The 25,476-nt window shown below is 43.8% G+C and overlaps 2 protein-coding genes across 3 annotated transcripts in view; both read left to right on the plus strand.

Annotated features, from left to right (window-relative positions):
* The window catches only part of LOC126101278 (protein FAM13A), a 141,873-nt gene that overhangs the window by 30,969 nt on the left and 85,428 nt on the right, over window positions 1-25,476 (plus strand). The window contains exon 3 of the mRNA XM_049911960.1: window positions 6,914-7,178. Within this exon, the coding sequence (XP_049767917.1) occupies window positions 6,914-7,178 (265 nt within the window). The remainder of the gene's footprint in view (window positions 1-6,913; window positions 7,179-25,476) is intronic.
* LOC126100348 (uncharacterized) lies at window positions 7,269-10,314 on the plus strand. Of its 2 annotated transcripts, XM_049910961.1 has the most exons (3): window positions 7,269-8,431; window positions 8,534-8,650; window positions 9,383-10,314. In XM_049910961.1, the coding sequence occupies exons 1-3, from the start codon at window positions 8,355-8,357 to the stop codon at window positions 10,242-10,244; spliced, it is 1,056 nt and encodes a 351-aa protein (XP_049766918.1). In that variant the 5' UTR covers window positions 7,269-8,354; the 3' UTR covers window positions 10,245-10,314. The 2 variants fall into 2 exon arrangements, with proteins under 2 accessions (XP_049766918.1, XP_049766917.1); XM_049910960.1 differs by having other exon boundaries at window positions 7,269-8,650.

Raw genomic sequence — 25,476 nt, forward strand, 5'->3', positions numbered from 1 at the left:
TGCGTTAGCATTCGGACCGGTCTGTACTGCAGGCTAGTCCACATCATATGTATTTGCTATATGTTACATAAGCCGATAAAGATATCAAACACAGTTTTTCCGTGGTTTATAAATGCAGATAACCGAGAGAAAAGATGTACTTTTTAATATGATGACAGCATTTGTGTTGAAACAGTTCGAAAAAAAGGTAGGAATGCGTTAAATATGAAGGATCTGGCTACCATGAACTAACAGTTTCACCTTCACTACGACGTGACCCCAGAATAATGAGGCGATAACTTAGTTGGCACCTTGGTCATCACCTGTTGTACATTTGCTGCTCCGTTTTGCGGAATGTTCCTCTGCAAACATTACCGAAAGTTATGACATTGTCCATGTATTGTATTGAGCTGTAGAATGCATTGAAAACACCATTGTTGTTTCAATATCTCGGTGTGTAAAAAATTGAAAGCATTACCAGAAACCGGCCGGTGTGGCCGAGCGGTTCTAGGCGCTTCAGTCTGGAACCGCGCGACCGCTACGGTCGCAGGTTCGCGTCCTGCCTCGGGCATGGCTGTGTGTGATGTTCTTAGGTTAGTTCGGTTTAAGTAGTTCTACGTTCTAGGGGACTGATGACCTCAGATGTTAAGTCCCATAGTGCTCAGAGCCATTTGAACCGTTTTATTACCAGAAAGCAAATAAACTCACACCATCGTTCCGGCTCTTCCACTTGCTTGGTTTGTCTCGAGGCTTTTATACGAAACGTACAGGGTAGAGGGCGGGGCGGGGGGTGGGATTGTGGGGATGTAATCTTGTTCCCTGGGATACTGTGTGCTTGGTGTGCAACACTTAAGGACGAAAGTAACTTTCCCATGATGTTTCACTGTCTAGTAACATAGTTCGACGAAATGCTCCATACACAAAAAGAACTGATACAGTATTGTACAGAAAATTCCTGAAAGAAAAACACAACAATCAGACGGAGAGAAGTGACATTTTAATTCAAGGGCAATAATTACTCTGAATTCATCACTATTCACGAAGGTTCCATGGACATTAGAAGCGGCAGAACGTGATTCTTAATAGGATTGTGATCCCAAGGACGGCAGTGAATGCTCGGTTACGTGCTCTCATGCTGGCCTGAAGGTTGATAAGGACTTCCTGTGGTAGGAGATTCCATTACTCCGCCAGAACGGTTGAGAATTGCTGGAAAATAGTTGGGGGTATGAATGTGAAACAGTACATTTCCCCAATGCATCCCACACGTTCTCGATAGCGTTAAAGTCAGCGAACTGGGCAAGCCAGTCCATTCGGCGAATGTCCTTTTGTGCCAAGAGCTCCACCACCTGCTCTGTTCGATGCGTTTGCACGTCGTCACCCATAAAAATGAAGTGAGAGCCGAATGCACCACTGGAAAGACGCACATGGGACAGGAGTATTATGTAAGGTAACGTTGACCTAATAAGTGTACAATGTCAGGACGCCCATGCAAGATTATACCTCCCCACACCATCACACCTGGACCACCAAAACGATCATTGTCGATTCCTGGGATCATTAGGCGTGCCGACCTCTCACCGTGTAAGGATACATCCAGAATCACTACTCAGACTGAATTTGCTCTCATCCGAGTAGAGCACGCGATCCCACTCGTCGCTTGCTCAAACCCTATGCTCTGGCAACCATAGCAAACGGTGCCACGATGTACAGGTCGTCGGGCCAGGAGACAGTCTCCAAGCAGTAGCCTTGCCGCTGTGGAACTTGAGATTGCATGCCTTGCAGTCCTGTTTAATGTGCTCTCAATTGCCCCCATTGTTTGATGTGGGTCTCTTCTTGCCTATTGCACAATGTAGCTGTCATGTGCTGCTGTAGCTGAACGTGGTTGACCACCTCCTGTCCTTCGGACAGCAGCGCCTTCGGTTCGGAACGCTCCCCATGCGCGTAAAACAAATATGTGAGCAGTACCAAACTCGTGGGCTATACTCGTCATGCTTCGTCCTTCTTCCAGTTTCCGATGATTCTGCCCCGTGTGAGCTAATCCACATGTTGTCAACAGGTCATGTTGTAATGTAGAACACCACAGTGCTTCAACTGCCTCATGCTCACGTTATAAACCTCACTGCAGTGACGTCTAACTTTTTTGTGCACGACTGGGAGACCTCTGGCAACATGCTCTCTCACTTTATTTCCACTGAGTTGTTAATATCTTATTTTATTTTATCTGTCTCGTTCTCAAGCTTTGTAGAGCTAGCTGCATTGTCATTCAAAGCACTCCAGTATAGCACCAGGTATCCTCTTGTAGACTGCCTCCATATCCTTTGTAAGACTTTTTGTTGAATATCGTTAAAGTGTTCTTTGTTATTAGAATGTAGCCTGGGATTGTACTGCAGCCATCGTCAAGATCTCAGCACGGCGTCCACAGATGTTTTCCAGTGATGGCGGGCCTCAGATGTGAGACTGAAATTGTCTGTATCGATCTTCTATACATTATTTCTCACAGCATGTTTCTTTCGTTCTATTTTTGGTACACAATAAATAAATAAATAAGTGTCCCTGGACAGGTTGAAACAGTAAATAAATAAAAAATGTTCGTCGGCGGGTTGACAGTAAGTAAATAAATAAGTGTTATTGGGCACCTGGAAGTAGTTGATTTAGTAATTTGAAGACTGTTTGCGAGTGTATTTAAAAGTTAAGAGTGTATATGAGCCTGACACCTAACCTAACGTTTTATATAGGATGAGCAGTGAAGAAGAATGGACCTAGTTTCCAGGAAAATTACAAACACCACTGTTCATGGATTACTTGGAAACTGTTGTGTGCCTACAGGTTCTCCTCGTGTGTAACTACAAGGAGAAATAGGGTCAGAGTAACCATGGTAGCACGTGAGTCATATTGTTCCCCATTTCTCATATGAGAAGAAAGCTCGAAGTTGGAGAGTAGAGTGTCAAGGCCCCTCCACCATTTCCCTATAGTACTGTAGAAACTTTCGCCGCGTTCTTCACAGACCGATCTCTGATTTTGGTGTAAAAGTTGTACATATTTGTCAAAGACAGCTGTGTGTAAAGGGTCACCAGGTAAATGACTTGGAGTTTGGCTAACATGAGACTTTTCGTTTTCAAAAACTTTGAAGTCCACGCCTATCAGTTTATTTACAGAACCTAATCCATGAAGTATCTGGGAAGTCGGCTTGCCGTTCACATTGAGGTCATTAGAGTGCGGCGTATTTTTCTGGTGAGCAAGGGTGGGGCCCGCATCTCGTGGTCGTGCGGTAGCGTTCTCGCTTCCCACGCCCGGGTTCGATTCCCGGCGGGGTCAGGGATTTTCTCTGCCTCGTGATGGCTGGATGTTGTGTGCTGTCCTTAGGTTAGTTAGGTTTAAGTAGTTCTAAGTTCTAGGGGACTTATGACCACAGCAATTGAGTCCCATAGTGCTCAGAGCCATTTGAGCCAGCAAGGGTGGGTGGTAGAAGGAATCGGCACAGTGTTACTCTGAAGGGGTTTACGGAAACCATGGAATACCTCTATCGGGATAATTGCACGTAGAGACAAACACTGTTCTTCCGCATAAAAGTCAAATGTCATAAAAACCCTACACCACCTCGCATCATGCGTCAGAGGTTGCTTGCAGAGACCATCAGACAGAATGTCTTCCATTAACCCCACATTCTTAAAGAGTAACTAAATTTATGACTTCATTTTCAGCGATTGACGTTTTAACTCTCCTCAACTAACGCAGTAACGTACATCGGAAGGTTACATCGTAATACTTGCTCTTTGCCTGTTTAAACTATAGATAAAACCAATTTCACGTACGTCAAACTGTAACATGTTTGTGGTTTCCTTGTTGGGAAGAGTACCTACCATTTACCTTTTTTTCCCTAGTGTTTAACAATTTTTGACAAAGCTAGTACAGAGGAACAGTTTTAATTCCCGTGGTAGTCAACTCCCACCGAGAGAAATATTTCCTTTGTGAAAATCAGATTGCTGTCACTATAATTTAATGAAAGCGCGTTGCATGTAACTGAACTGTGTACAGTTTTGATTACTTTAATTCACTAAATGGTGGGATGACTCGCTCCACAATCTACAAATCGTTAATTAATCCTTCGAACTCTGTTATCATCCTGCGGTAGACTATTGATCTGTCCATGCGAATATTTTCCTTCTTGAAATTATATATTTTATAGTGTGTTTCTTGTAATACCTTCATGCAAGTGAGTTTAACCTCAGACGCGGGCTGATCCCTTGCTAATTTCACTTAAGGGGGAAGTACATAAGTTCGATGTCCTAAAGCCGAATAAAAGTGATTTTAAGGTACAGAGACATGCTTGTAGAACATCGTTAGGGTTAAAAAGTAAAGAGTCAGCTGTGAAACCTAATATTTTCCCATTTGACGTGATTATGGTTGCGAAACACGTACCATGAGAAGGAAAGATATCAGCAAAATTCAAGCATTTAAGATGAAGTTTGTTCGTAGAATAGTCGGAAAAACACTGAGGGATAGAATACAAAATGTGGAAATGCGAAAACAGGCCCAAGTTGTCAGGCATCTAGACAAAAGAATCTTACAACATGTGATATGTTACGGACATGTGACACATTAATTCCAACAGGCTAGCAAGAGTAGTGGACGATTTAAAGACCACGAGAAAGACCAAGCCTCAGTTACAAATGGGCAGTGAAATCTAGCATCGAACAGAGGGCATACCTGGGACACGATCGAAGATGGAGAGCAGTTTAAGAATCGTAATTGTTGAAGAAGTGTCGTTTGCTGACCCATCCAATAAGATGGACCAACGTGTTATTATGCTGTTGGTGACAACGACGACAATGGTGACGACGACGACGACAATGGTGACGACGACGACGACGACGACGACAATGGTGACGACGATGACGGTATAGGTCTTTTTTCCTCACTCTTCGGTACATGGTCCTATTAACGTAACGGTGTTTTAAGCACTTCATTGAAATTCCACATTTATATTTCAGTGAGAAATTAGGGATGAAAGTAAAACAAAGATAATTGATTTTTCTTTTCGGAATATCTGGGACATATGACTCATATGGATTCCGTCACAAATTTATTTCAATCAAGTATTTAGCCTTTCTCCAAATAACTCATTCATAACGCTTTGAGTCTGCTATTCATAACTGTCTGTTGCGCGGCTTCGTTTCTTTAGTTGCTTGTCTTTCCATAATTACCATCGTTAAGCTTCGAAAATCGATTGTATGCAAAAGCACGATAAGACGTATAATCTCAGTAAATTTCGCACAATCTCATCCGAGGCTGATACCTCAGGTCAGACCGGCTTTTCGCCATGTTGACCAGTGTTGTACTCCTGTAAAGTTCGCACGTGATGTCGCCTTTTCGTTCTGACTGTGCCGCAAGTTCTGGAAGAGATGGTGCTTTTGTTTCACAATTGAACGCTTGACCAGTTGCTGTTCAAACAGTACGGAACGAGTTCCACGCTCGGCACATTTTCTGCTTTGCTGTTTTCCGCTATCTTGTCGTCGTGAACGAGCCTGACGTACCACGATGTAACTGCCTGTTGTCAAGTACAGTAGCTGATAACGGAAGTAGTAGTTCCAGCTTGAAATTCACTTTCCACGTTGTACGCCTGTGGTACTACGTGAAGCAAAACTTTCTCAAGTTGACTTCATCTACATCTATATGACTTCACACGTAAGTGCCTGTCACAGGGTTCTTCGAAACACATGCAGTCTATTTCTCTACCGTTCCACTCTAACAGCGCCTGGGAAGAATGAACACTTTAAAAGCTTTCTGTATGAGCTCTGGTTTCTGTTATTTTATTTCTCCCTATGTAGGTCGGCGACAATAAAATATTTTCACATTATCATATCCGTGACGCTCTCTGCCCATTTCCCTATAATACAAAACGAGCCGGCATTCTTTGAATTTTTTAGATGTCGTCCGTCAGTCCTATCTGGTAAGGGTACAATGCAGCGTAGCATAACTAGCAAAGGACGACCAAGCGCAATGTAGGCAGTCTCTTTTGTACACCTGTTACATCCTCTAAGCGTTCTGTCAATAAAACGAAGTCTTTGGTTTGCCTTTCCCACAACATTATTTATGTGGTCGTTCAAACTGAAATTGTTCGTAATTCTTAATACTAGTATTTAGTCGAACTGACAGCCTTTACATTTGTGTGATTCATCACATAACCGAAATTTAACGGTTTCCTTTTAGTACTCATGTGGATGACCTCACACTTTTCCTTAGTGAGAGACAACTGCTGTTTCTCGCACCATACACATATGGAGTCTAAGTCATTTTGCAATTAGTTTTGATCATCTGATGACCTCGCTAGACTGAAAATGACATCATCATCTGCAAGCAATCTAAAAGGGCTGCTCAGATTGTCCCCTAAATCGTTAATGCAAATTAGGAACAACAGAGGGCCTGAACACATCCCTGGGGAACGCTGACTATAACTTCAGTTTTACTCCATGATTTTCCGTCAATTACTACCTGCCTTTCTTTTAAGGATGTGTTAGAATTATTGAGTTTTAAATAACTTGTATTGCATACAGGCCCACAACTGCCTGAAACTTCTTATATTCCCGATTCTCTTGAAAATTTCTGCTATGAAACTTCCCCTGTGGCACTTTGAGATTTTAGATCTTTTGATTTTAACTATAAATATTTCGTTCCCCTTGAGACAGGCAACCTAACTTATTTAATCTGCACCACGTCAGTGTAAGAAGGGTTGCCTATCTTAAGGTGCATAAATATTTTCTGGACCAGTTTTCTTTTGCATACTCTGTAGAAAGCGAGCGGACCGCTGTGAATACCTTCGGTCAATACTTGTCGCAGCAACAGCGTAGCTTTGGACGTTGGCAATTAATTGAAATTAGATTATAAGTGGATTGTTGTGCAGTGCAGAAAGAGTGAGGTGTGGCGTGTGTTGCAGTGGTGCAGGGGGAGGGCGCGGCGTGGCGCGAGGCGGCCGCCGGCGCGCTGGTGGCGCTGCCCGGCGTGCAGGCGCGCTCGCTGGCGCTGGTGCTGCGGCTGTGCGCGCCGCCCGGCTCGGGCCCCGCGCGCCAGCACGCCGCCTCGTGCCGCCACCTGCCGCCCGCGGCCGCGCTCGCGCCGCTGCTCATCCGCGGGGAGCCGGGCCACGAGCCGGCCGCCGCCGCGCTGCTCGCCGCGCTCGCCAGGGACCTCACCGACAACAGGTCAGTCGGCGGCGCGTCTGCCTTCACTTCCGCAGCGACACGTAGTTCGTCATCTCATTCCGCATGCCTGCGCAGATCTTAAGGCTGCGTTCACACTGCCGGCCGGGCCGGGCCGGGCTGACGCGTACTGTCTCGGCTCGTGCCTAGCCAGCTCAGGCCGACGTGTAGGGCATTCACACTGCGCGCCGCGCCGAGCCGGGTCGGCGGAATGGGGGAAAATCCACTTCTCCGATTTTCATGTTCTAAAAATTCTTAGAGGTATATAAGACTGCGCCACATCGTTTTATGAACTCATTTTTTCCTTAAAAGCGTAACTTACGTCGTGAAAAAAGAAAAAGTCTACTTTTCGTTTCGCGTGATTTCTTAGTTTCGTAACGCTTCCCAGCCGATTTTGAAGAAATTATGCGGCTAAAAAATCTGATTTTTGTACACGTGCTAGTGTAACTTCTTAGCTTCGTATTGAATCATTTATCTTTTCATATTTCTTAACAGTCATTGTGAAATGATGCTATTTGTCAACGTTGTGCACTTGATTTACAAATCTTGTAGTGAAAAAGTTATGTAGCGGGTAGCTTACTGTTAGATCCGTTTTAGACCATACATTGCTGCGAATGAAATGTAGCTAAAAGTACCAAAAAGTTTTTGAAATGTTAATGACACTGATATCTGTCTCTGGTCACAAGTAATGCGAGATATTCAGTGGCGTCAGTGCCGCGTCCGCAAGCCACGGAGTTCGAGCGGTTACAGCTTGGTTTAATGTAGTCATATAATGCAGGACAGAAAAAAACTAATTACTAGTGATCAGTGGTGTAAAACTAATCACAAAAACAAACTGGAGATTTGTGATACGTTTACTGCAGAAACTGAAGCGCAATTCCGTAGTCTCGTTGTCTACTTTGACAGAAAAAAAAATATGGAGAGTTAATGAAACTACTGTAGATCGACACAGATGTGCGTTTCATTGTTCTTCATTATTTTTTTCCTTCCTTGGCGGGCTGCGCTGCACCGTCAAGGTAATCCCTACTCTTTGGCTAAATGGCTGCTAGTTGCCGAAAGCCAGATAGATAAATTAAAAAAAATCCCCACCCTTCGACAGCTGACAAGCAAGTCACTAGAAAACGCAGCTGCTGTCAACAGTTGCTCGCCTTTGGCTAGTCTGTGCTGTCGTGTAGAACAATGTCTTCACTCTTTTATTGGTATTGTTTTGACTCTGCAGTAACTCGTCGAGTTTTGAAGTACAGAAGAACTAGGAGGTTATGGATTCATCCCATAAATAGCGACAGACATTTAGGAGAGTTTTTTTCTTTACATGAAGAACTTAAAAACTATCCTGAAAAATTTTATTCATATTACAGAATGAATCATAATACATTTCAGTATGTGCTGCAGAACATTCAAGACAAAATTTCGAAACAGAACACAAATTTTCGCAGAAGTATAACAGCAGAAGAAAAATTGTGTATAACGATAAGGTAAGATTCGTTAGTACACACTTTTTGGTTTGCAGTAGAACTTTGTGCAGCATTCACTACCTCCAATTAATTGTAGTCATGCTTTTGTATTTTAAATTTCACAAACGCTTACCTCTGAGGGGAAGAGAGTTTATGGGACTCCAGAGAATCATCAGTAAGTAATTAGCTTCGTCATTTTGGGTAATGTCTTGCTGTGCCTTCAACGAAGAATCGCAGATACACTCCTTCAGAATTTTCCAACTTTTTCTTCGTTTTTCTTCATGATGCAGCGCTTGGCAGTGGCGATGGTTCATCATGTGGAGCCACTGATGACCTCACAGAATTCTTTTCATTACCTTGTAAGATAGACAGACTGATATGCCCTTTGACTCAGTGGTTCTATTTCCACTGGTAAGGAACTGTGCATAGCTCTTGGAACCTAGGAAAATCATATGACAGAACAAAGCCCGAGTGGAATTGCATTTTAATATACTATTCCCTGGATCACATGACCTTATTTTGCCAAGTTATACAAGTTATTCTCTGTAACTGTCTCTCAGGTCTTTGCATTTCGATTTCATTATTTTAATTGAAATAATATAGAAGGATGCAAGAAAATGTCTCTTTAATTATTTATTGTTGTATAACTATGAAATGACATGGACTAAGTAAATATCTATTGTGCAAACAAAACTGTAAAAACTTCGCCCAACACCACACTTGAGTAACACATTTTACGATTTTTTTTCTCAGGTATCTGTCCACTGGCATCTCCTTTCATGCACTGGCATCGTCATTCCGATTAGGAGTGTCCACCGTATCAGTGTTGGTGAAAGACGTTTGTATGGCCATATGGGAGTCACTTGCTCCCATTCATTTACCAACGCCAACTGTTTCTCGATTTAAAGAAATTGCCAGTGAAATGCATACGAGATGGGGATTTCCAAACTGTGTTGGATGTATAGACGGGAAGCACATACGTGTCCAATGTCCTAAACTTTCTGGCAGCATGTTTTACAATTACAAACAGTATTATTCGATTGTACTCCAAGCAGTTGCTGATGCAAATTACAAATTTATAGCTGTGGATGTTGGTGCCTACGGTAAACAGTCTGATGCAGGTGTGTTTAAAGAAAGTATGTTATATAAGAAACTTACAAATGGGGAGCTGTTATTACCGCCACCAACAAGACTTGAAGGAATGTGTCAGGAACTACCGTACGTCATTTTGGGAGATGAAGCTTACCCCTTATTAGAGAATTTGATGAGACCTTTTCCTCGGAGAAATTTGGACAACGAGAAGATTCTATACAATGATATGCATTCCAGAGCAAGAAAAGTTGTTGAATGTGCATTTGGTATAATGACCAATAAATGGAGACTACTGAGGAAGGAAATTGAAACATCCGTTGACGTAGCTGATCACATAGTCAAGTGCATTTGTCTACTTCATAATATTGTCATTGACAGAGAAGGATGCAATGTTGAAGCTGAAAAGTTTTGTAACAATGCTGATATGCAGACAGCTGGTGCCACATTCAACAGAAATTCCACATTACGTTCGAAAACTGTCAGGAACACTTTTGTTGAATATTTCGTTAAAAATGCAACTTAAAATAATTAAAAAACCTCTCAAATAAATTTTGGAATTGAAAGTACTTTGCTATTTACTGTATTTTCTTGTATCTCATTTCACTGTAAATAAAACAAATAAAATTATAAAGGAAAATAATTTATATTTGTGCGTACTATCTGAAACACACTCCTTGGCTACTTCGTTCCATAATCTGGAAACTGCATCATTACTGTCATACTAGCCGAAATTCTGATACCAAATTGATGGACACAAGTTAATGTCATGTATATGTTATTCTGCATCCATTAAAGTAAGAACATCGCAAAAAGATGTCACAGACAACAGCTTATAGTAACGTGCCACAACATGACTTTACAATGCATTGTCATCTGGTAGGGACACATTTCCGTCCCTCAGTGACACTCATATCTGCCTCCGTTTACAAGTAAATGCGAACTATTCAGTGGCGGCAATGCCACGATCGCTGGCAAGCTATTGTTGTAAATGCATGTAAATACGGTAGATTAAATAAATGAAATAAAAGTAATTTCGCATGTACCATCATAATAAACGTAATTTTTCCTCACTGATTGTGAAATGTGAGGTAACATCTTAAAATAAAAGACGTGTGCAGTCACACTTGTGAAGAAAGCAGAAGGCAGACGTGTGATGCGTGTACTGCAGAAGCTGTAGTGCTGCTCCACAGGCTCGCGCCTGCGGTCGGCTCGCGCCGGCAATATTAAACACTCGGAATGTCGTCGGCTCGGCTCCGGGAGGCTCACGCCGTGTCGGCGCGGCCCGGCCGCCAGTGTGAACACCGCAATTCAAAACCATGTGTTTGATATCGAAGCGGGCGGCGGCCCGGCCAGGCTCGGCTCGGCCCGGCCGGCAGTGTGAACGCAGCCTAAGAAGGCGACGCCTGAAGACACAGCCCATCTATTCGGATCATTTTTGGTATGTCGCTTGTCTACATACGAGGGTTGCCCAGAAAGGAACGCACCGCATTTTTTTTCTCAGCCGAAAACAATGCTACAATGCAGAACATCACGTACGTATTACACACATCAAAAAATGTTTTGCATTACCCCGGTTCCCGTAACTCCTGAAGATAGACGTTGACTTCGCATACCACAGACACAGTCCCTTTGACTGTTCAGAGATGCCACAATTCCCGCCCAAAGATGTAAACAACCACACACGAGCAGCGCCGACAGTCGACCAGTTCCAGTCATTCTACCAGGAAGGAGGTACACGGATCGTGTTGTCTGTAGTTCCTCCAGACCTAGACAGTCAATACCGCGGTTCGATTGCGTCCGCATTGTTAGTTTGTGTCAGGAGGGGTCCCAACAAGGCAACTGTCCAGGCGTCTCTGAGTGAACCAAAGCGATGATGTTCGGGCATGGAGGAGATACAGAGAAACAGGAACTGTCGATGACATGCCTCACTCAGGCCGCCCAAGGGCTACTACTGCAGTGGATGACCGCTACCTACGGATTATGGCTCGAAGGAACCCTGACAGCAACGCCACCATGTTGAATGATGCTTTTCATCCAGCCACGGGACGTCGTGTTACGACGCAAACTGTGCGCAGTAGGCTGCATGATCCGCAACTTCACTCTCGACGCCCATTGTGAGGCCCATCTTTGCAACCGTGACACCATGCAGCGCGGTACAGATGGGGCCGAAAATATGGCGAATGGATCGCTCAGGATTGACATCACGATCTCTTCATTGATGAGTGTCGCATATGCCTTCAATCAGACAATCGTCGGAGACATGTTTGGAGGCAAACCGGTCAGGCTGAACGCCTTAGACACACTGTCCAGTGACTGCAGCAAGGTGGACGTTCCCTGCTGTTTTGGGGTAGCATTATGTGGCGCCAACGTACACCACTGGTGGTCATGGACAGCGCTGAAACGGCTGTATGATATGTGAATACAATCCTCCGACCTAAAGTGCAACCATATCGGCAGCATATTGGCGAGGCATTCGTCTTCATGGACGACAATTCGCGCCCCCATCGTGCACATCGTGTGAGTGACTTCCTTCACGATAATGACAGTAGTAGAACAAAGCTGTTTGTGAGGCATTTTGTTAGTGTGGGTCGCCTACATCAGGGACAGGTTTGCCCCTGAGTACATACCTTCCCCTGATGTAGGCAACACACACTAACAAGACGTGCCCCAAACAGCTTTGTTCTACTACTAATGATATCGCTCGACTAGAGTGGCCAGCATGTTCTCTAGACGTGAACCCTATCGGACATTCCTGGCACAGATTGAAAAGGGCGTTTATGTATGACGTGACTTACCAACCACTCTGACACGTCTGCACTGAATCGGCGTTGAGGAGTGGGACAATCTGGACCAACAGTGCCTCGATGAACTTGTGGATTGTATACCACGACAAATACAGGCATGCATCAATGTAAGAGGACGTGCTACTGGATATTATTAGAGGTACCAGTGTGTACAGCAAATCTGCACCACCGCCTCTGAAGGTCTCGTTGTATGATGGTACAACATGCAATGTGTGATTTTCATGAGCAATAAAAAGGGCGGAAGTGATGTTTATGTTACTATCTGTTCCAGTTTTCTGTACAGGTTCCGGAACTCTCGGAACAGAGCTGATGCAAAACTTTTTTGGATGTGTGTATTTGAAGCCTCCGACAGATAGCGTAGCTGCAGGACAGTTTCAAGCAACGTCCCGCCATTAAGTTTCTCACTGTAGAGGAAGAAACTGTGGGGAACATTCACAAACGGTTGTGCAAAGCCTGTCGAACATCTGTTATCGACAGAAGTACAGTTATTCGCTGGGCACAGAGGGTAAGGTTGTGAGAAGGCGGTTCGGCGTAGTTGTACGATTTGCAGCGGTCGGAGAGACCATCGGCGGCTGTCACACCTGACAGTCGCAGCGAGCTGATGTCATTCGCAAGGACAAACGCATTACAATTCGGCAGTTTTTCTTTTATTGTGCTGCATCTGTCAATCGACAAAGAAATGTGGGTTATCCACACTCTTGGATATTCAAAAGTGTGTACAAGAAAGATGGGTCCCGCGGTGTCTAACAGTGGATCATAAATCGCACAGAAAAAACGTTTGTATTCATTTGTTGCAGCGTTTTGAAGCTGACGGGGAGGCCTTCTTGTCCCGGATTGTGACAGGTGATGCAACCGGGGTTCACCATTTTGATCCCGAAACAAAACGACAGTTGATGGAACGGCGTCGTTCCCACTCCCCACAGAAGAAAAAATTCAAAGCAACTGCTTCCGCCGGAAAGGTCATGATCACCGTGTTCTAGGACTGAGAAGGTGTGATCCTCATTGATGTGATACCAAGAGGGGGCACCATTAATTGAGAAGCATATGTCAACTCTAACAAAACTCAAGAAGCTCTTCTGGCGACTTCGGCGCCACAGCAAGCGAGGAAATGTTTTGCTGTAATACGATAATGCTCGGCGCCACTCAAGCATGGACTGCTGAACACATCGCAAACCAGGGTTGTGCAGTCTTACCCCAGCCACCCTACAGCCCTGACCTAGCCCCCTCGCACTTCTACTTGTATGGGCCATTAACGGATGCCATTTATGGAAGACATTTTGACGACTATGAGGAAGTGATTCACACAGTGAAGCATTGGCTCCGCCACCAGGACTAGGATTGCTACCGACAGGGCATACACGCCCTTTTTTCGCACTAAAGGAAAGCCATAGAAGGAGATGGACATTACTTAGGAATGTAGGTTGTGTCGATAAAACACCATTCTTTTGTGTGTGTAGTTCTCATTATGTTCAATAAATAATTGTTGAAGAAAAAAAATGCGGTGCATTACTTTCTGAGCAACCCCCGTAAAATGGCCTCTTAAAAGGAACCCCCCCCCACCCCCCACCCCCCACCCCCTCCCCACACACACACTCACTCTTGTTGTCGGGCAGTCGCTTGGGTATGACCGCTATATAGCCGATTCTCATTTTATCTGCCCTCACCACCACTTCACCTGACCCCCACCATCATTGCACTCAACAAACTGCGCCGCTTACAGCACTGTCGTCCAACGCAATCGTCCAACAAAAATTCGTCGTTCGCCACTGAGGCGCTGTAATCGCTGTATAAAGTCGATCGGGACGTGTGTAGGCTGCACAAGAAATGAGTCGGTTTGTTGGTGCATGCATATTGTCGTTCAGGTATTTTACCTCACTACATCCTACATTTAAGAATCATCATAATCATCATTTAAGACTGATTATGCCTTTCAGCGTTCAGTCTGGAGCATAGCCCCCCTTATACAGTCCCTCCATGATCCCCTATTCAGTGCTAACATTGGTGCCTCTTCTGATGTTAAACCTATTACTTCAAAATCATTCTTAACCGAATCCAGGTACCTTCTCCTCGGTCTGCCCCGACTCATCCTACCCTCTACTGCTGAATCCATGAGTCTCTTGGGTAACCTTGCTTCTCCCATGCGTGTAACATGACCCCACCATCTAAGCCTGTTCGCCCTGACTGCAAAATCTATAGAGTTCATTCCCAGTTTTTCTTTGATTTCCTCATTGTGGACACCCTCCTGCCATTGTTCCCATCTACTAGTACCTGCAATCATCCTAGCTACTTTCATATCCGTAACCTCAACCTTGTTGATAAGGTAACCTGAATCCACCCATCTTTCGCTCCCATACAACAAAGTTGGTCGAAAGATTGAACGGTGCACAGATAACTTCTTGCAGAAGAGAGTAGATCGTAGCTGAGCGCTCACTGCATTAGCTTTGCTACACCTCGCTTCCAGTTCTTTCACTATGTTGCCATCCTGTGAGAATATGCATCCCAAGTACTTGAAACTGTCCACCTGTTCTAACTTTGTTCATCCTATTTGGCCCTCAATCCGTTTATATTTCTTTCCCACTGACATTACTTTCGTTTTGGAGATGCTAATCTTCATACCATAGTCCTTACATTTCTGATCTAGCTCTGAAATATTACTTTGCAAACTTTCAATCGAATCTGCCATCACAACTAAGTCATCCGCATATGCAAGACTGCTTATTTTGTGTTCACATATCTTAATCTCACCCAGCCAGTCTATTGTTTTAACATATGATCCATAAATAATATGAACAACAGTGGAGACAGGTTGCAGCCTTGTCTTACCCCTGAAACTACTCTGAACCATGAACTCAATTTACCGTCAACTCTAACTGCTGCCTGAGTATCCATGTAAAGACCTTTAATTGCTTGCAAAAGTTTGCCTCCTATTCCATAATTTTGTAGAACAGACAATAACTTCCTCCTAGGAACCCGGTCATATGCCTTTTCTAGATCTATAAAGCATAGATACAATTCCCTGTTCCACTCATAACACTTCTCCATTATTTGCCGTAAGCTAAAGATCTGGTCCTGACAACCTCTAAGAGGCCTAAACCCACACTGATTTTCATCCAATTGGTCCTCAACTAATACTCGCACTTTCCTTTCAACAATACCTGAGAAGATTTTACCCACAACGCTGATTAAAGAGAGACCTCTGTAGTTGCTACAATCTTTTCTGTTTCCATGTTTAAAGATTGGCGTGATTACTGCTTTTGTCCAGTCTGATGGACCCTGTCCCGACTCCCAGGCCATTTCAATTATCCTGTGTAGCCATTTAAGACCTGACATTCCACTGTATTTGATGAGTTCCGACTTAATATCATCCACCCCAGCCGCTTTATTGCACTGCAATCTATTGACCATTTTTTCCACTTCCTCAAATGTGATCCTATTTCCATCATCATTCCTATCCCATTCTACCTCGAAATCTGAAACATTACTGATCGCATTTTCACCTACATTGAGCAACTCTTCAAAATATTCCCTCCATCTGCCCAAGGCATCCACAGGATTCACCAGCAGTTTTCCTGACCTGTCCAAAATACTTGTCATTTCCTTCTTACCTCCCTTTCGAAGACTGCTAATTACACTCCAGAATGGTTTTCCAGCAGCTTGACCCATAGTCTCCAACGTGTTTCCAAAGTCTTCCCACGATTTCTTCTTGGATGCTGCAACTATCTCTTTGGCTTTGTTTCTTTCTTCAACATAACTTTCTCTGTCTACCTGGGTTCTGGTATGTAGCCATTTTTGATACGCCTTCTTTTTCCTTTTACAGGCTGCCTTGACTGTGTCACTCCACCAAGCTGTTTGCTTCATCCTGCTTTTACACATTACTGTTCCACGACATTCTTTAGCCACTTCTAGTACTGTGTCCCTGTACCTTGTCTATTCCTTTTCCAATGACTGTAATTGACTACATTCAACTAACTGGTACCTTTCTGAGATCGCTGTTATGTACTTGTGCCTGATTTCCTTATCCTGAAGTTTCTCCACTCTTATCCTCCTACATATGGACCTGACCTCCTGCACTTTCGGCCTCACAATCCCAATTTCACTGCAGATTAAATAATGATCAGTGTCATCAAAGAATCCCCTGAATACACGTGTGTCCCTCACAGCCTTCCTGAATTCCTGATCTGTTATTATATAGTCAATGACAGATCTGGTTCCCCTGCCTTCCCAAGTATACCGGTGAATGTTCTTATGTTTAAAAAAGGAGTTTGTGATTACTAAGCCCATACTGGCACAGAAATCGAAGAGTTGTTTCCCGTTCCTGTTGGCCTCCATATCCTCTCCAAATTTACCCATAACCTTTTCATACCCTTCTGTTCGATTTCCAATCCTGGCGTTAAAATCACCCATGAGCAGAACACTGTCCTTGTCCTTTACTCTAACAACTACATCACTGAGTGCCTCATAAAAACTATCCATCTTATCTTGATCTGCCCCTTCACAATGTGAATATACTGACACAATCCTAATTTTCTTGCTAGACACTGTCAAATCTATCCACATCAGTCGTTCGTTTACATACCTTATTGCAACTACGCTGGGTTCCATTTCTTTCCTGATGTAAAGCCCTACACCCCATTGTGCTATTCCTGCTTTGACTCCTGACAGGTAGACCTTGTATTCTCCCACTTCCTCTTCTTTCTCACCCCTTACCCGAATCTCACTAACAGCTAAAACGTCCAGCCCCATCTTACTTGCAGCCTCTGCCAGCTCTACCTTCTTCCCAGAGTAGCCCCCATTGATATTAATAGCTCCCCATCTCATTACCATTTGTTTGCCAAGTCGTATCTTAGGAGTCCCTGGTTTGTCAGTTAGAGGTGGGACTCCGTCACCTCCAAAGGTCCGAGGCATTTTGCTCTGATTGTTGCCAGCATCATATTTAAAGTACCAGGGAAGCAGGTTGCTAGCCTTACTTGCCCCGAGTCCCATTGTGTTTTACCCCTAACGGCTGAGGGACTAACCGGTGGATTTGGTAGTCTTTGCCGTATGAGCACAAAGGTGACCACGACTCAGAATATGTCCGACTCAGAATATGCCCAGCCTTATTCCAAAGTAACTGGTATCCCGACTGTCGGGACCACTTACTTGGCCACTCATACGTTGCCCGTGGTTCATGAACTAGGACATGACTACAGGAATCCACACCATGAACCACTAAATTTAAGAATGCCACTCCTAAAACCTTGTGATGCGCGACCTATTCAAAATTGACGGAACCGGTAGATACTTGAAAACGGAACATTTTTCATCGTCATGTATAGCGTCTGAAACGCATATTTTGCGATAAATCGAGAATACAGACTTTTACGAATGTTCCGCAGTTTTATTTTCTTACGGGCTTTTCTTTTTGTCGAAATGTGTGGGAATAGGTTGATTAATACGATGAATAAATCAGTAAGGAATGATAAAAGTACATAAATAAATGTCTGAAACTATTTGCATTAGTAGAAAAATTGAATCCCGCTAGGCAACGGCGGCCATACTTGGATTAGTAAGGTAAAGTGAAGTTGCGCGCTCTCGCCCTGATGGGACAACGGCACCCAACAGACAGCTATGTCATGCTCAGCCAGTGGCGTCCTTCCTTCATTTCCGGTGGTGCATAAGCGATATACGCGAACCAAAATGGTTTGCTGTGTCTGAGGCCTTTCCCTTGTTACCTTCGATGGTTGCCAGGTAAGTGAAGTAAGCACTGGGTTACCGCCACGAAGTCAAAAAATGTGCATCGAAGACTTTATTGAAAGATACTGCGGTGAAATGATCTTCCAGGTTTTCTCGGAGTAAATGTTTACTGCATGTTTTCTATTCCTCAAACGGGTTGTTCATCCAGTTCTTGGGACGATATTTCTACGAGAGACACATTCGTCTTCTCCAGGTGCAACGAGCCGGGTACAGGCAGCGAGCACTCCGCGTAACACCTGCCTTTTTCCTGTGCGGTGTGACTGAGAGAACTAGCTTCATCCTCATTGGATCATCTGAATGCTAGAAACAAAGGAAGAGTTGCCATATTCTTATCAGGCAGTGCTGAAGTTGATAATACATCAACTGGACAGGTTTACCATATCAGCAGGGGACCATGCTTGTACCACTTACTAAGCCAGTCGCCGATAAAACTGTCAGGTCGTAAGGATACAGTAAAAAAGGGTAGTACCACACTGTGAAAATGAAATAACACGTCTCTTTATGCTATTCCATAATCAGCTTTATTATTGCCAAGGTTACAAGCGTTAGAAAAACACAGATCATCTACTGCGAGAAACGTTCAGCAAGTAATCGTACACATTTTTTTTCTTCTCCAGTTTTGCTTAATAAAATTGACTTTGTCAAATATTCCCGCTTCAGCCCTTATACTGGCGGTGCTAAATGTAGCCTTCAAAATAGCATCTGTAACAGAGGTGCGAGAATCTATTGAGGAAAACCAGAGTATCGCAGATATTCATAGGCGGTTGCCGAATGTCTACGGATACCTGGCAGTGAAGAAAAGCACGGTCAGTCGTTGGTCGTGGCGTCTGTCATCATCACAACAAAGTCGCGCAAATCTGTCCGATCTTCCGCGTGCCGGGCGGTCGCACACAGCTGTGACTGCTGCAATGTTGGAACGTGCGGGCATTCTTTCGAGGTGATCGATGGATTGCAATCAAACACACCGTCGCACGACTGGACATCTCTGTTGATAGTGCTGACACACTCGTGCATCACTTGTGGTGGTCAAAGGTGTGCGCCCGCTGGTTTCCTCGCCGCCTAACAGAAGACCATAAAGAGGAACGAAGGACCATCTGTGCCGAATTGCTTGCGAGCTACGAGGCTGATAGCGAAAATTTTTTGTCGAACATCGTCATAGGCGATGAAACATGGGCTCGCCACTATGAATCGGAAACAAAACTACGATCCATAGAGTGACGCCACTCCACTTCTCCTCCGAGGAGAAAGTTCAAAACTGCATAGGACTTTTACACCCTACCGCACGGATCTCGCACCTTCCGACTTCCATCCGTTTGAACTAACGAAGTATACCCTTTGCGTGAAACACTATGTGGGTGATGGCGAGATTGTTTATGCAACATGTTGGCTCCAGTGTTGACCAGTAGTATGCGGGCATACAGGCCCTCCCAGTAAGGTGGCGTAAGGCCGTCTTACTGAACGGGGAATTATGTTCAAAAATAGGATTTTGTAGCCAAAAGAGAGCGGAATAGTATTTGTATACTGGAATCCTGAATAAAACCAACTGCAGTGGTGATAAATTCAGTTGTTGAGCTCGTCGGCGAACCGATTTTTTGCGGCGTATGGCCACATTGTCACGCACGACAGCAAGGTTTCCCTGTGTTCGAACAGAACGCGGTCGTCCTGTCTTCTTAACGTTTGAAACAGAACCCGTGGTCTCAACCTTCCAGATAAATCTCCGAATTAATGATTGGTTGGAGCAGCATTACGTCATAGTGTCACTCGTAATTCACGGAGGGTTGCCGTAGGACTTCCACAGTTTTTGTAATAACTTTTTATCAGTTGGGTACGTTGCTCAGTTGTCATCCACCCCATAAATAAACATAAAACAATAATGCTCACCACACAAAAGCTATCAGATATCAGATAACAATAACGAAAACACCCGGCTGCCAACCGTCATATGACAAAATGGCGCAAAATTCAAATTCGTCCTTACTTCCCGGACACCCGTTATAAGTTGTTAATTCAGCATCCATTCCTCGGTCTGACTTTACAACAATTGTCATTTGCATTCCTTCTCCGTTCTCCACATTTGTCAAAGAAAAGGAGCTGCTCAACCTGAAGAAGGCAACTAGGTCGATAACTGCATCGATGTGTTCAAGGAATTGAGCTGATCATTTCAAAATATGAACGACGAAGTAGACTAATGAATAAGTTAAGTTATTCAATCAGTTAAAGATGATTTATTGTTTCATTTTGAAAATTGTTTACATTAATAGAATAATAAGGTTTTTAAAAATTCGTTATCAAAATCCAAGTTGAAAGATGTTCGAAAACTTCTTCGTTCGTTCTCTCAGTATCCCGAAGACGCATTGTATGTAAATACCTTCGGGTTGTGAAAAGACGGAAAATGAAAATTCTCCTTGAACTATAGACATATTCCCTCCATAATGTTGAAGAAAGTGTGTGTAGTCCAAAAACCTCACTCCCTCGAAAAAATAAGGTATCTTGGGGCATCCTTCAGTCGTAGTTCTTCTAATGTTAGTGTAACTTGTTTCAAACTAATGGAAGGATATCTCGGGGTCGCCACGGAGCTCTGGAATTTTTCACGTTTCATTTCGCTGAGATTGTGCTGAGAGAATATACCGTAAAGGAATAAGTGAAGGGTACTACAGTACCGTGGCGTGAGCAACAGCAGCCGGATAAAAGTGTAACCTCCCGCTGCGGCATGCGATGTACACGGCTCCGTTTTGACTGCTGTCGGACAAGTGTGAAATGGGGCTTAATACCGCCTGCGAACAGCTTCCGGGTAGCGCCAACTAGTGGCAGGTACTGGTGTAGAAACGGTTCAAGAGCAGTAGCAAAAATGAGAACACAGTCCATTGCGAGTCTTGCTTAATAAACTAAACTGCCGATGCTATGACAGTTCATTTCGTTACAACTGACTCGTTGCTGCTACTGCTTTTAAACTGTTTAACGTATGACTACTTGTCACAGGCTTTATGCTTGACCGCCATTTGCTGATGGCTGGACAGCTTGGTGGGATGTCCTTGTGCACGTACCGCTTGACGGTGGCATAAAAGCCGAAATTAGTGAGTAGTGGTAAAGTAATCATGATTACAGACAGTGACGGAAATGTTGTCATTTCAGAATTTTTCTGCGACTCTAGGACCTGCTGGAAAGACTGTAAATCATGCAGTGAGGTTTTCAAATGATCATAAGATTCCCTGGAAGATAACTACGAGGAAAAAAAATCTCGTGTATAGTTGCGGCGAAAGGTAATCTTTAAACACAGGATAACTGTCTCTCGCTTGTGTAGACTTGTCACATTGTGCCACACATTAAACGCTTGGAAGTGAAGTCACATTCAGAATGCGTATAGACGCTGTTGATACGGTCTATGCAGCAGGGAAGCGCATCCCTCGTTGATTGTAGCTATCTGTCACCGTCTGTCTGCATCAGCGGTGCCTACCCTCCATGCATATATGCCTCTCTGCATGAATAGCTGTAAAAGAATCACAGCAGTTCCCTGAAGAGCGCGGTCAATATGAATAAGCGCCACGCTCAACTTCCGGCATCTAACATGCGTCCAGGTAACATCGATGCGTCGGCAAACATCGCTTTTCGACGGCACCTACGGGAAAACTGCGTCTGTTCATAGGCCTGACAGACACTGGATTTATATTTTGCTGTAGTGAGTCTTAAAATGTGCTGCTCGAGAATCGGCCGACTAGTCCTATACGTTGAAGAAGCTGAAGTGTGTTCCGGATGCATGACTGTAGGTCATGACGTGAAGCGTAACAGCCAACGCTTTGGCCGCTAACAGAGATAACTTTCATCAAAGGGAATCCTTTTAGTGTTTCGTTGCAGCTGTACGAGGAGCGTTTGAAAAGCCCGTGAAAAGTCCGAGAGATGGCACCATCGGCGCGTATCGAGATCATATTTAGTTAGTAACATCTTTGGAAAGAACGCACACCAAGTTTCAGCCATATTGGTCTATTTCCTTGTATTTGGCATTCGTGTGAATCAAGGAAGTCGAGTGATTGTCAAAAAATGGACGAAAAAGAATTTCGTGTGATGATTAAACATTACTTTATGAAAGGCAAAACGTCTCAGGAGACTAAAGAGAAGCTTGATAAGCATTACGCCGCGCGGGATTAGCCGAGCGGTCTTGGGCGCAGCAGTCATGGACAGTGCGGCTGGTCCCGGCGGAGGTTCGAGTCCTCTCTCGGGCATGGGTGTGTGTGTTAGTCCTTAGGATAATTTAGGTTAAGTAGTGTGTAAGCTAAGGGACTGATGACCTTAGCAGTTAAGTCCCATAAGATTTCACACACATTTTAACATTTTGATAAACATTACAGTGACTCTGCACTTTCGATTAGAACAGTTTATAAGTGGTTTAAAAATTTTCAGAGTGGCCATATGGGCACAAGTGATGCTGAACGTTCTGGACGCCCTGTGGAGATTACCACTCCAGAAATCGTTGATAAAGTGGCGTCAACTAAAAAGAACTTGCAATACGGCGGCCCAACTTCCCCGCATGGGGCCTCCCGGCCAACAATACCATACGATCATTTCATTCATTGATAAAATCCATGACAGAAGAGTTAAGGTACGTGAGATTGCTAGTGCTGTGGACATATCGAATGAACGGGTACATAGTATTTTGCATAAACATTTGGACATGAGAAAGCTATCTGCAAGATGGATTCCGCGATTGCTCACGCTTGACCAATAACGGAATCGTGTGACGAGTTGGAAGGATGGTTTGCAGCTGTTCAGGAAGAATCCGCAGGACTTTTTAGCGTCGTTCCGTCACTGTGGATGAAACATGGATACATCACTTTACTGCTGAGACCAAACAACAATCTAAACAATGGGTTGCGAATGGAGAATCTGCATCAAAAAAGGCGAAGACCATTCCTTCGGCCGGAAAAGTTATGGCGAGAGTCTTTTGGGATTCGCAAGGGATAATCCTCATCGACTATCTGGATAAGGGTAAAACTATTACAGGTGCATATCATTCATCGTTATTGAACCGGCGATTGCACTGCAAAAAAGTCCTTTTCCATGCACAATGCACGAGCGCACACCCCAGCAGTTGTGGTCGCAAAATGAATGGAAATAGGATTCCAACTCGTTTCACATCCCCCCTATTCTCCAGACTTCGCTCCCGCAGGCTACTATTTGTTCCCCAATTTGAAGAAATGGCTGGCGGGACAATGTTTTTTTTTCTTTTTTTTTTCAAACGAGGAGGTGATTGCAGCAACTAATAGCTATTTTACAGACTTGGAAATTCCTAATATTCGGAAGGGATCAACAAATTAGAACAGCGTTGGACGAAGTGTATAAGTCTAAAAGGAGACTATGTCGGAAAATAAAAAAAGGTTTTCCCCAAACACGTAAGTAGTTTTTATTTTTGCACGGACTTTTCAAACGCCCCTCGTATTTAAGCTTTTGTGTGCCTATCCACATAACAGGTGTTCTTGGCGTGCTATTGATAGCGTGGTTGTGTTAAGTGTGTGATTTTAATATTTATTAATCGGCAATGACCGATAGGGGGAAGATGTTTCTAGTAACTGTACTTCACATCCGTTTCCTTCTTTGCATCTGTAAGACTACTCAGCAGTTCATCCTTCAGTGGCTTGGCAGTGTGTTCGTAGAACCACTTCCAGACTACTCGTATTTTTCGACCGTTATTTCCCTTAACAATCTGTACTTAAACAGATTCAAATTCTGGTTCGGCCACTTTGTTTTTATATTTTCTTGCTTTCGATAAACTACATTAGGTGAAAACCGGGTGGATCTCTCTCTCTCTCTCTCTCTCTCTCTCTCTCTCTCTCTCTCTCTCTCTGTTAGGCCACATCGGTCATTCTCACACATATCTCCAACTGAGCGATTGCTGTGTCAGTGATTGTAGTGTGATCGGCACAATATTTAAGTCCAGCCCTTAATTCTTTCTTCACTGCCTTACAAACGTAGATTACACCAGAATCAATTTTTGTACATTCAATTTTGTATACCAAATTGCAGTGTCATCTAGTTATGTATTCATACTGTTTCACAGACTTCATGGCCTGGGCGAACTACTGTAGATCTCAGCACTTTCTACCAGAACCCACGTACCCAGTTATGGGCTACACTAATGACCAGTTATAACATTAAATAATTATTGAACTCATCAGGCATGACGATACGCGATAGCAACGACCCTCATTTGCGTTCGGCGTGAAAGGCGTCAGTAGAACGCGACATAGAAATGTGTGTAGTCTGTATGCCTCTTTCGCAATCGTTGACAGCTTTCCGAATCCTGGAATCGTTATTTCTTGTCAAAATAACTATTCAGTTGGCCTGACGTGACAGGGCACCCTTTCCCATGTCTTCCATGAAGTAAAACTCTCTGCCAGAAACTTGTATTAAACCCACCTCCTCCACGTGGTTAGTCAGAGACGCCGCCTGTTCAGGCACGAAATTAGCAGTCGTGATTAATGAGGAACTGAATTTTCATTTTTCCCACAACCAAGCTATTGCAGTAATATTGAGTGGACGAGGGATTGTTGTGAGAAAGTGTCTTTTTTTCTTCTTTGGTGTATCTGTATCAACTGAAGACTTCGCACCTTCCCCCCGTCCTGTGTGTCTTTCTACATCTGCTGCTCCTTTCTCCCATTTTTTGATGTCACCCAGCTTTCCAACTTCTCCTTCTCCCCCCCCCCCCCCCGCCCCCCGCCCTATCTTCCCTGCCATCTTTCTATCCCTGTCTCTTCGCTGCAGGCACTTCCTTCAAAGTATACTGTATGTACTTGTCATTTCCAATAGTTTTTCTTTCATCTTCTATTCGTAGACGTACTTCTTCATTCATGATTATGCCTCTCTATTTCAGTTTTAGCATTTTTCTCCGCAATCATATTTGAAAATATCCAAAGTATTTTTCCTCTCTTTATGACTGTCCGTGATTCGGTGCTGTACAATATCACACTGCAGACAAAATCATTCATGAATCTCGTAACTTCCATTTACCGCCACTAAACTTCCTAAGTAAGTTAAATGTTACTCCTATTTAAAGGTAATTCCTTCCAGTGATATTTTGACGGAACCTTCATGTTTACTGCTTCTCATTACTTTGCTCTTCCCTGTATTTATTCTCATTCCATATACTTTTTCTCACTTCAACCATCATCTATATGATCTGCATGTGTAATTGTATTGATACTTGCTCCTCCTATTATTATGCCTCCT

This window comes from Schistocerca cancellata, chromosome 9 (assembly GCF_023864275.1).
Source record: "Schistocerca cancellata isolate TAMUIC-IGC-003103 chromosome 9, iqSchCanc2.1, whole genome shotgun sequence".
Lineage (NCBI taxonomy): Eukaryota > Metazoa > Arthropoda > Insecta > Orthoptera > Acrididae > Schistocerca > Schistocerca cancellata.

What these genes read in the sequence shown, in the direction of transcription:
- LOC126100348 (XM_049910960.1), top strand. Translation starts at nt 8,355, where the DNA reads ATGTCTTCACTCTTTTATTGGTATTGTTTTGACTCTGCAGTAACTCGT. An exon ending in AAATTGTGTATAACGATAAG is followed by an intron (nt 8,651 to 9,382) that starts GTAAGATTCGTT and finishes TTTTTTTCTCAG; the next exon opens with GTATCTGTCCACTGGCATCT.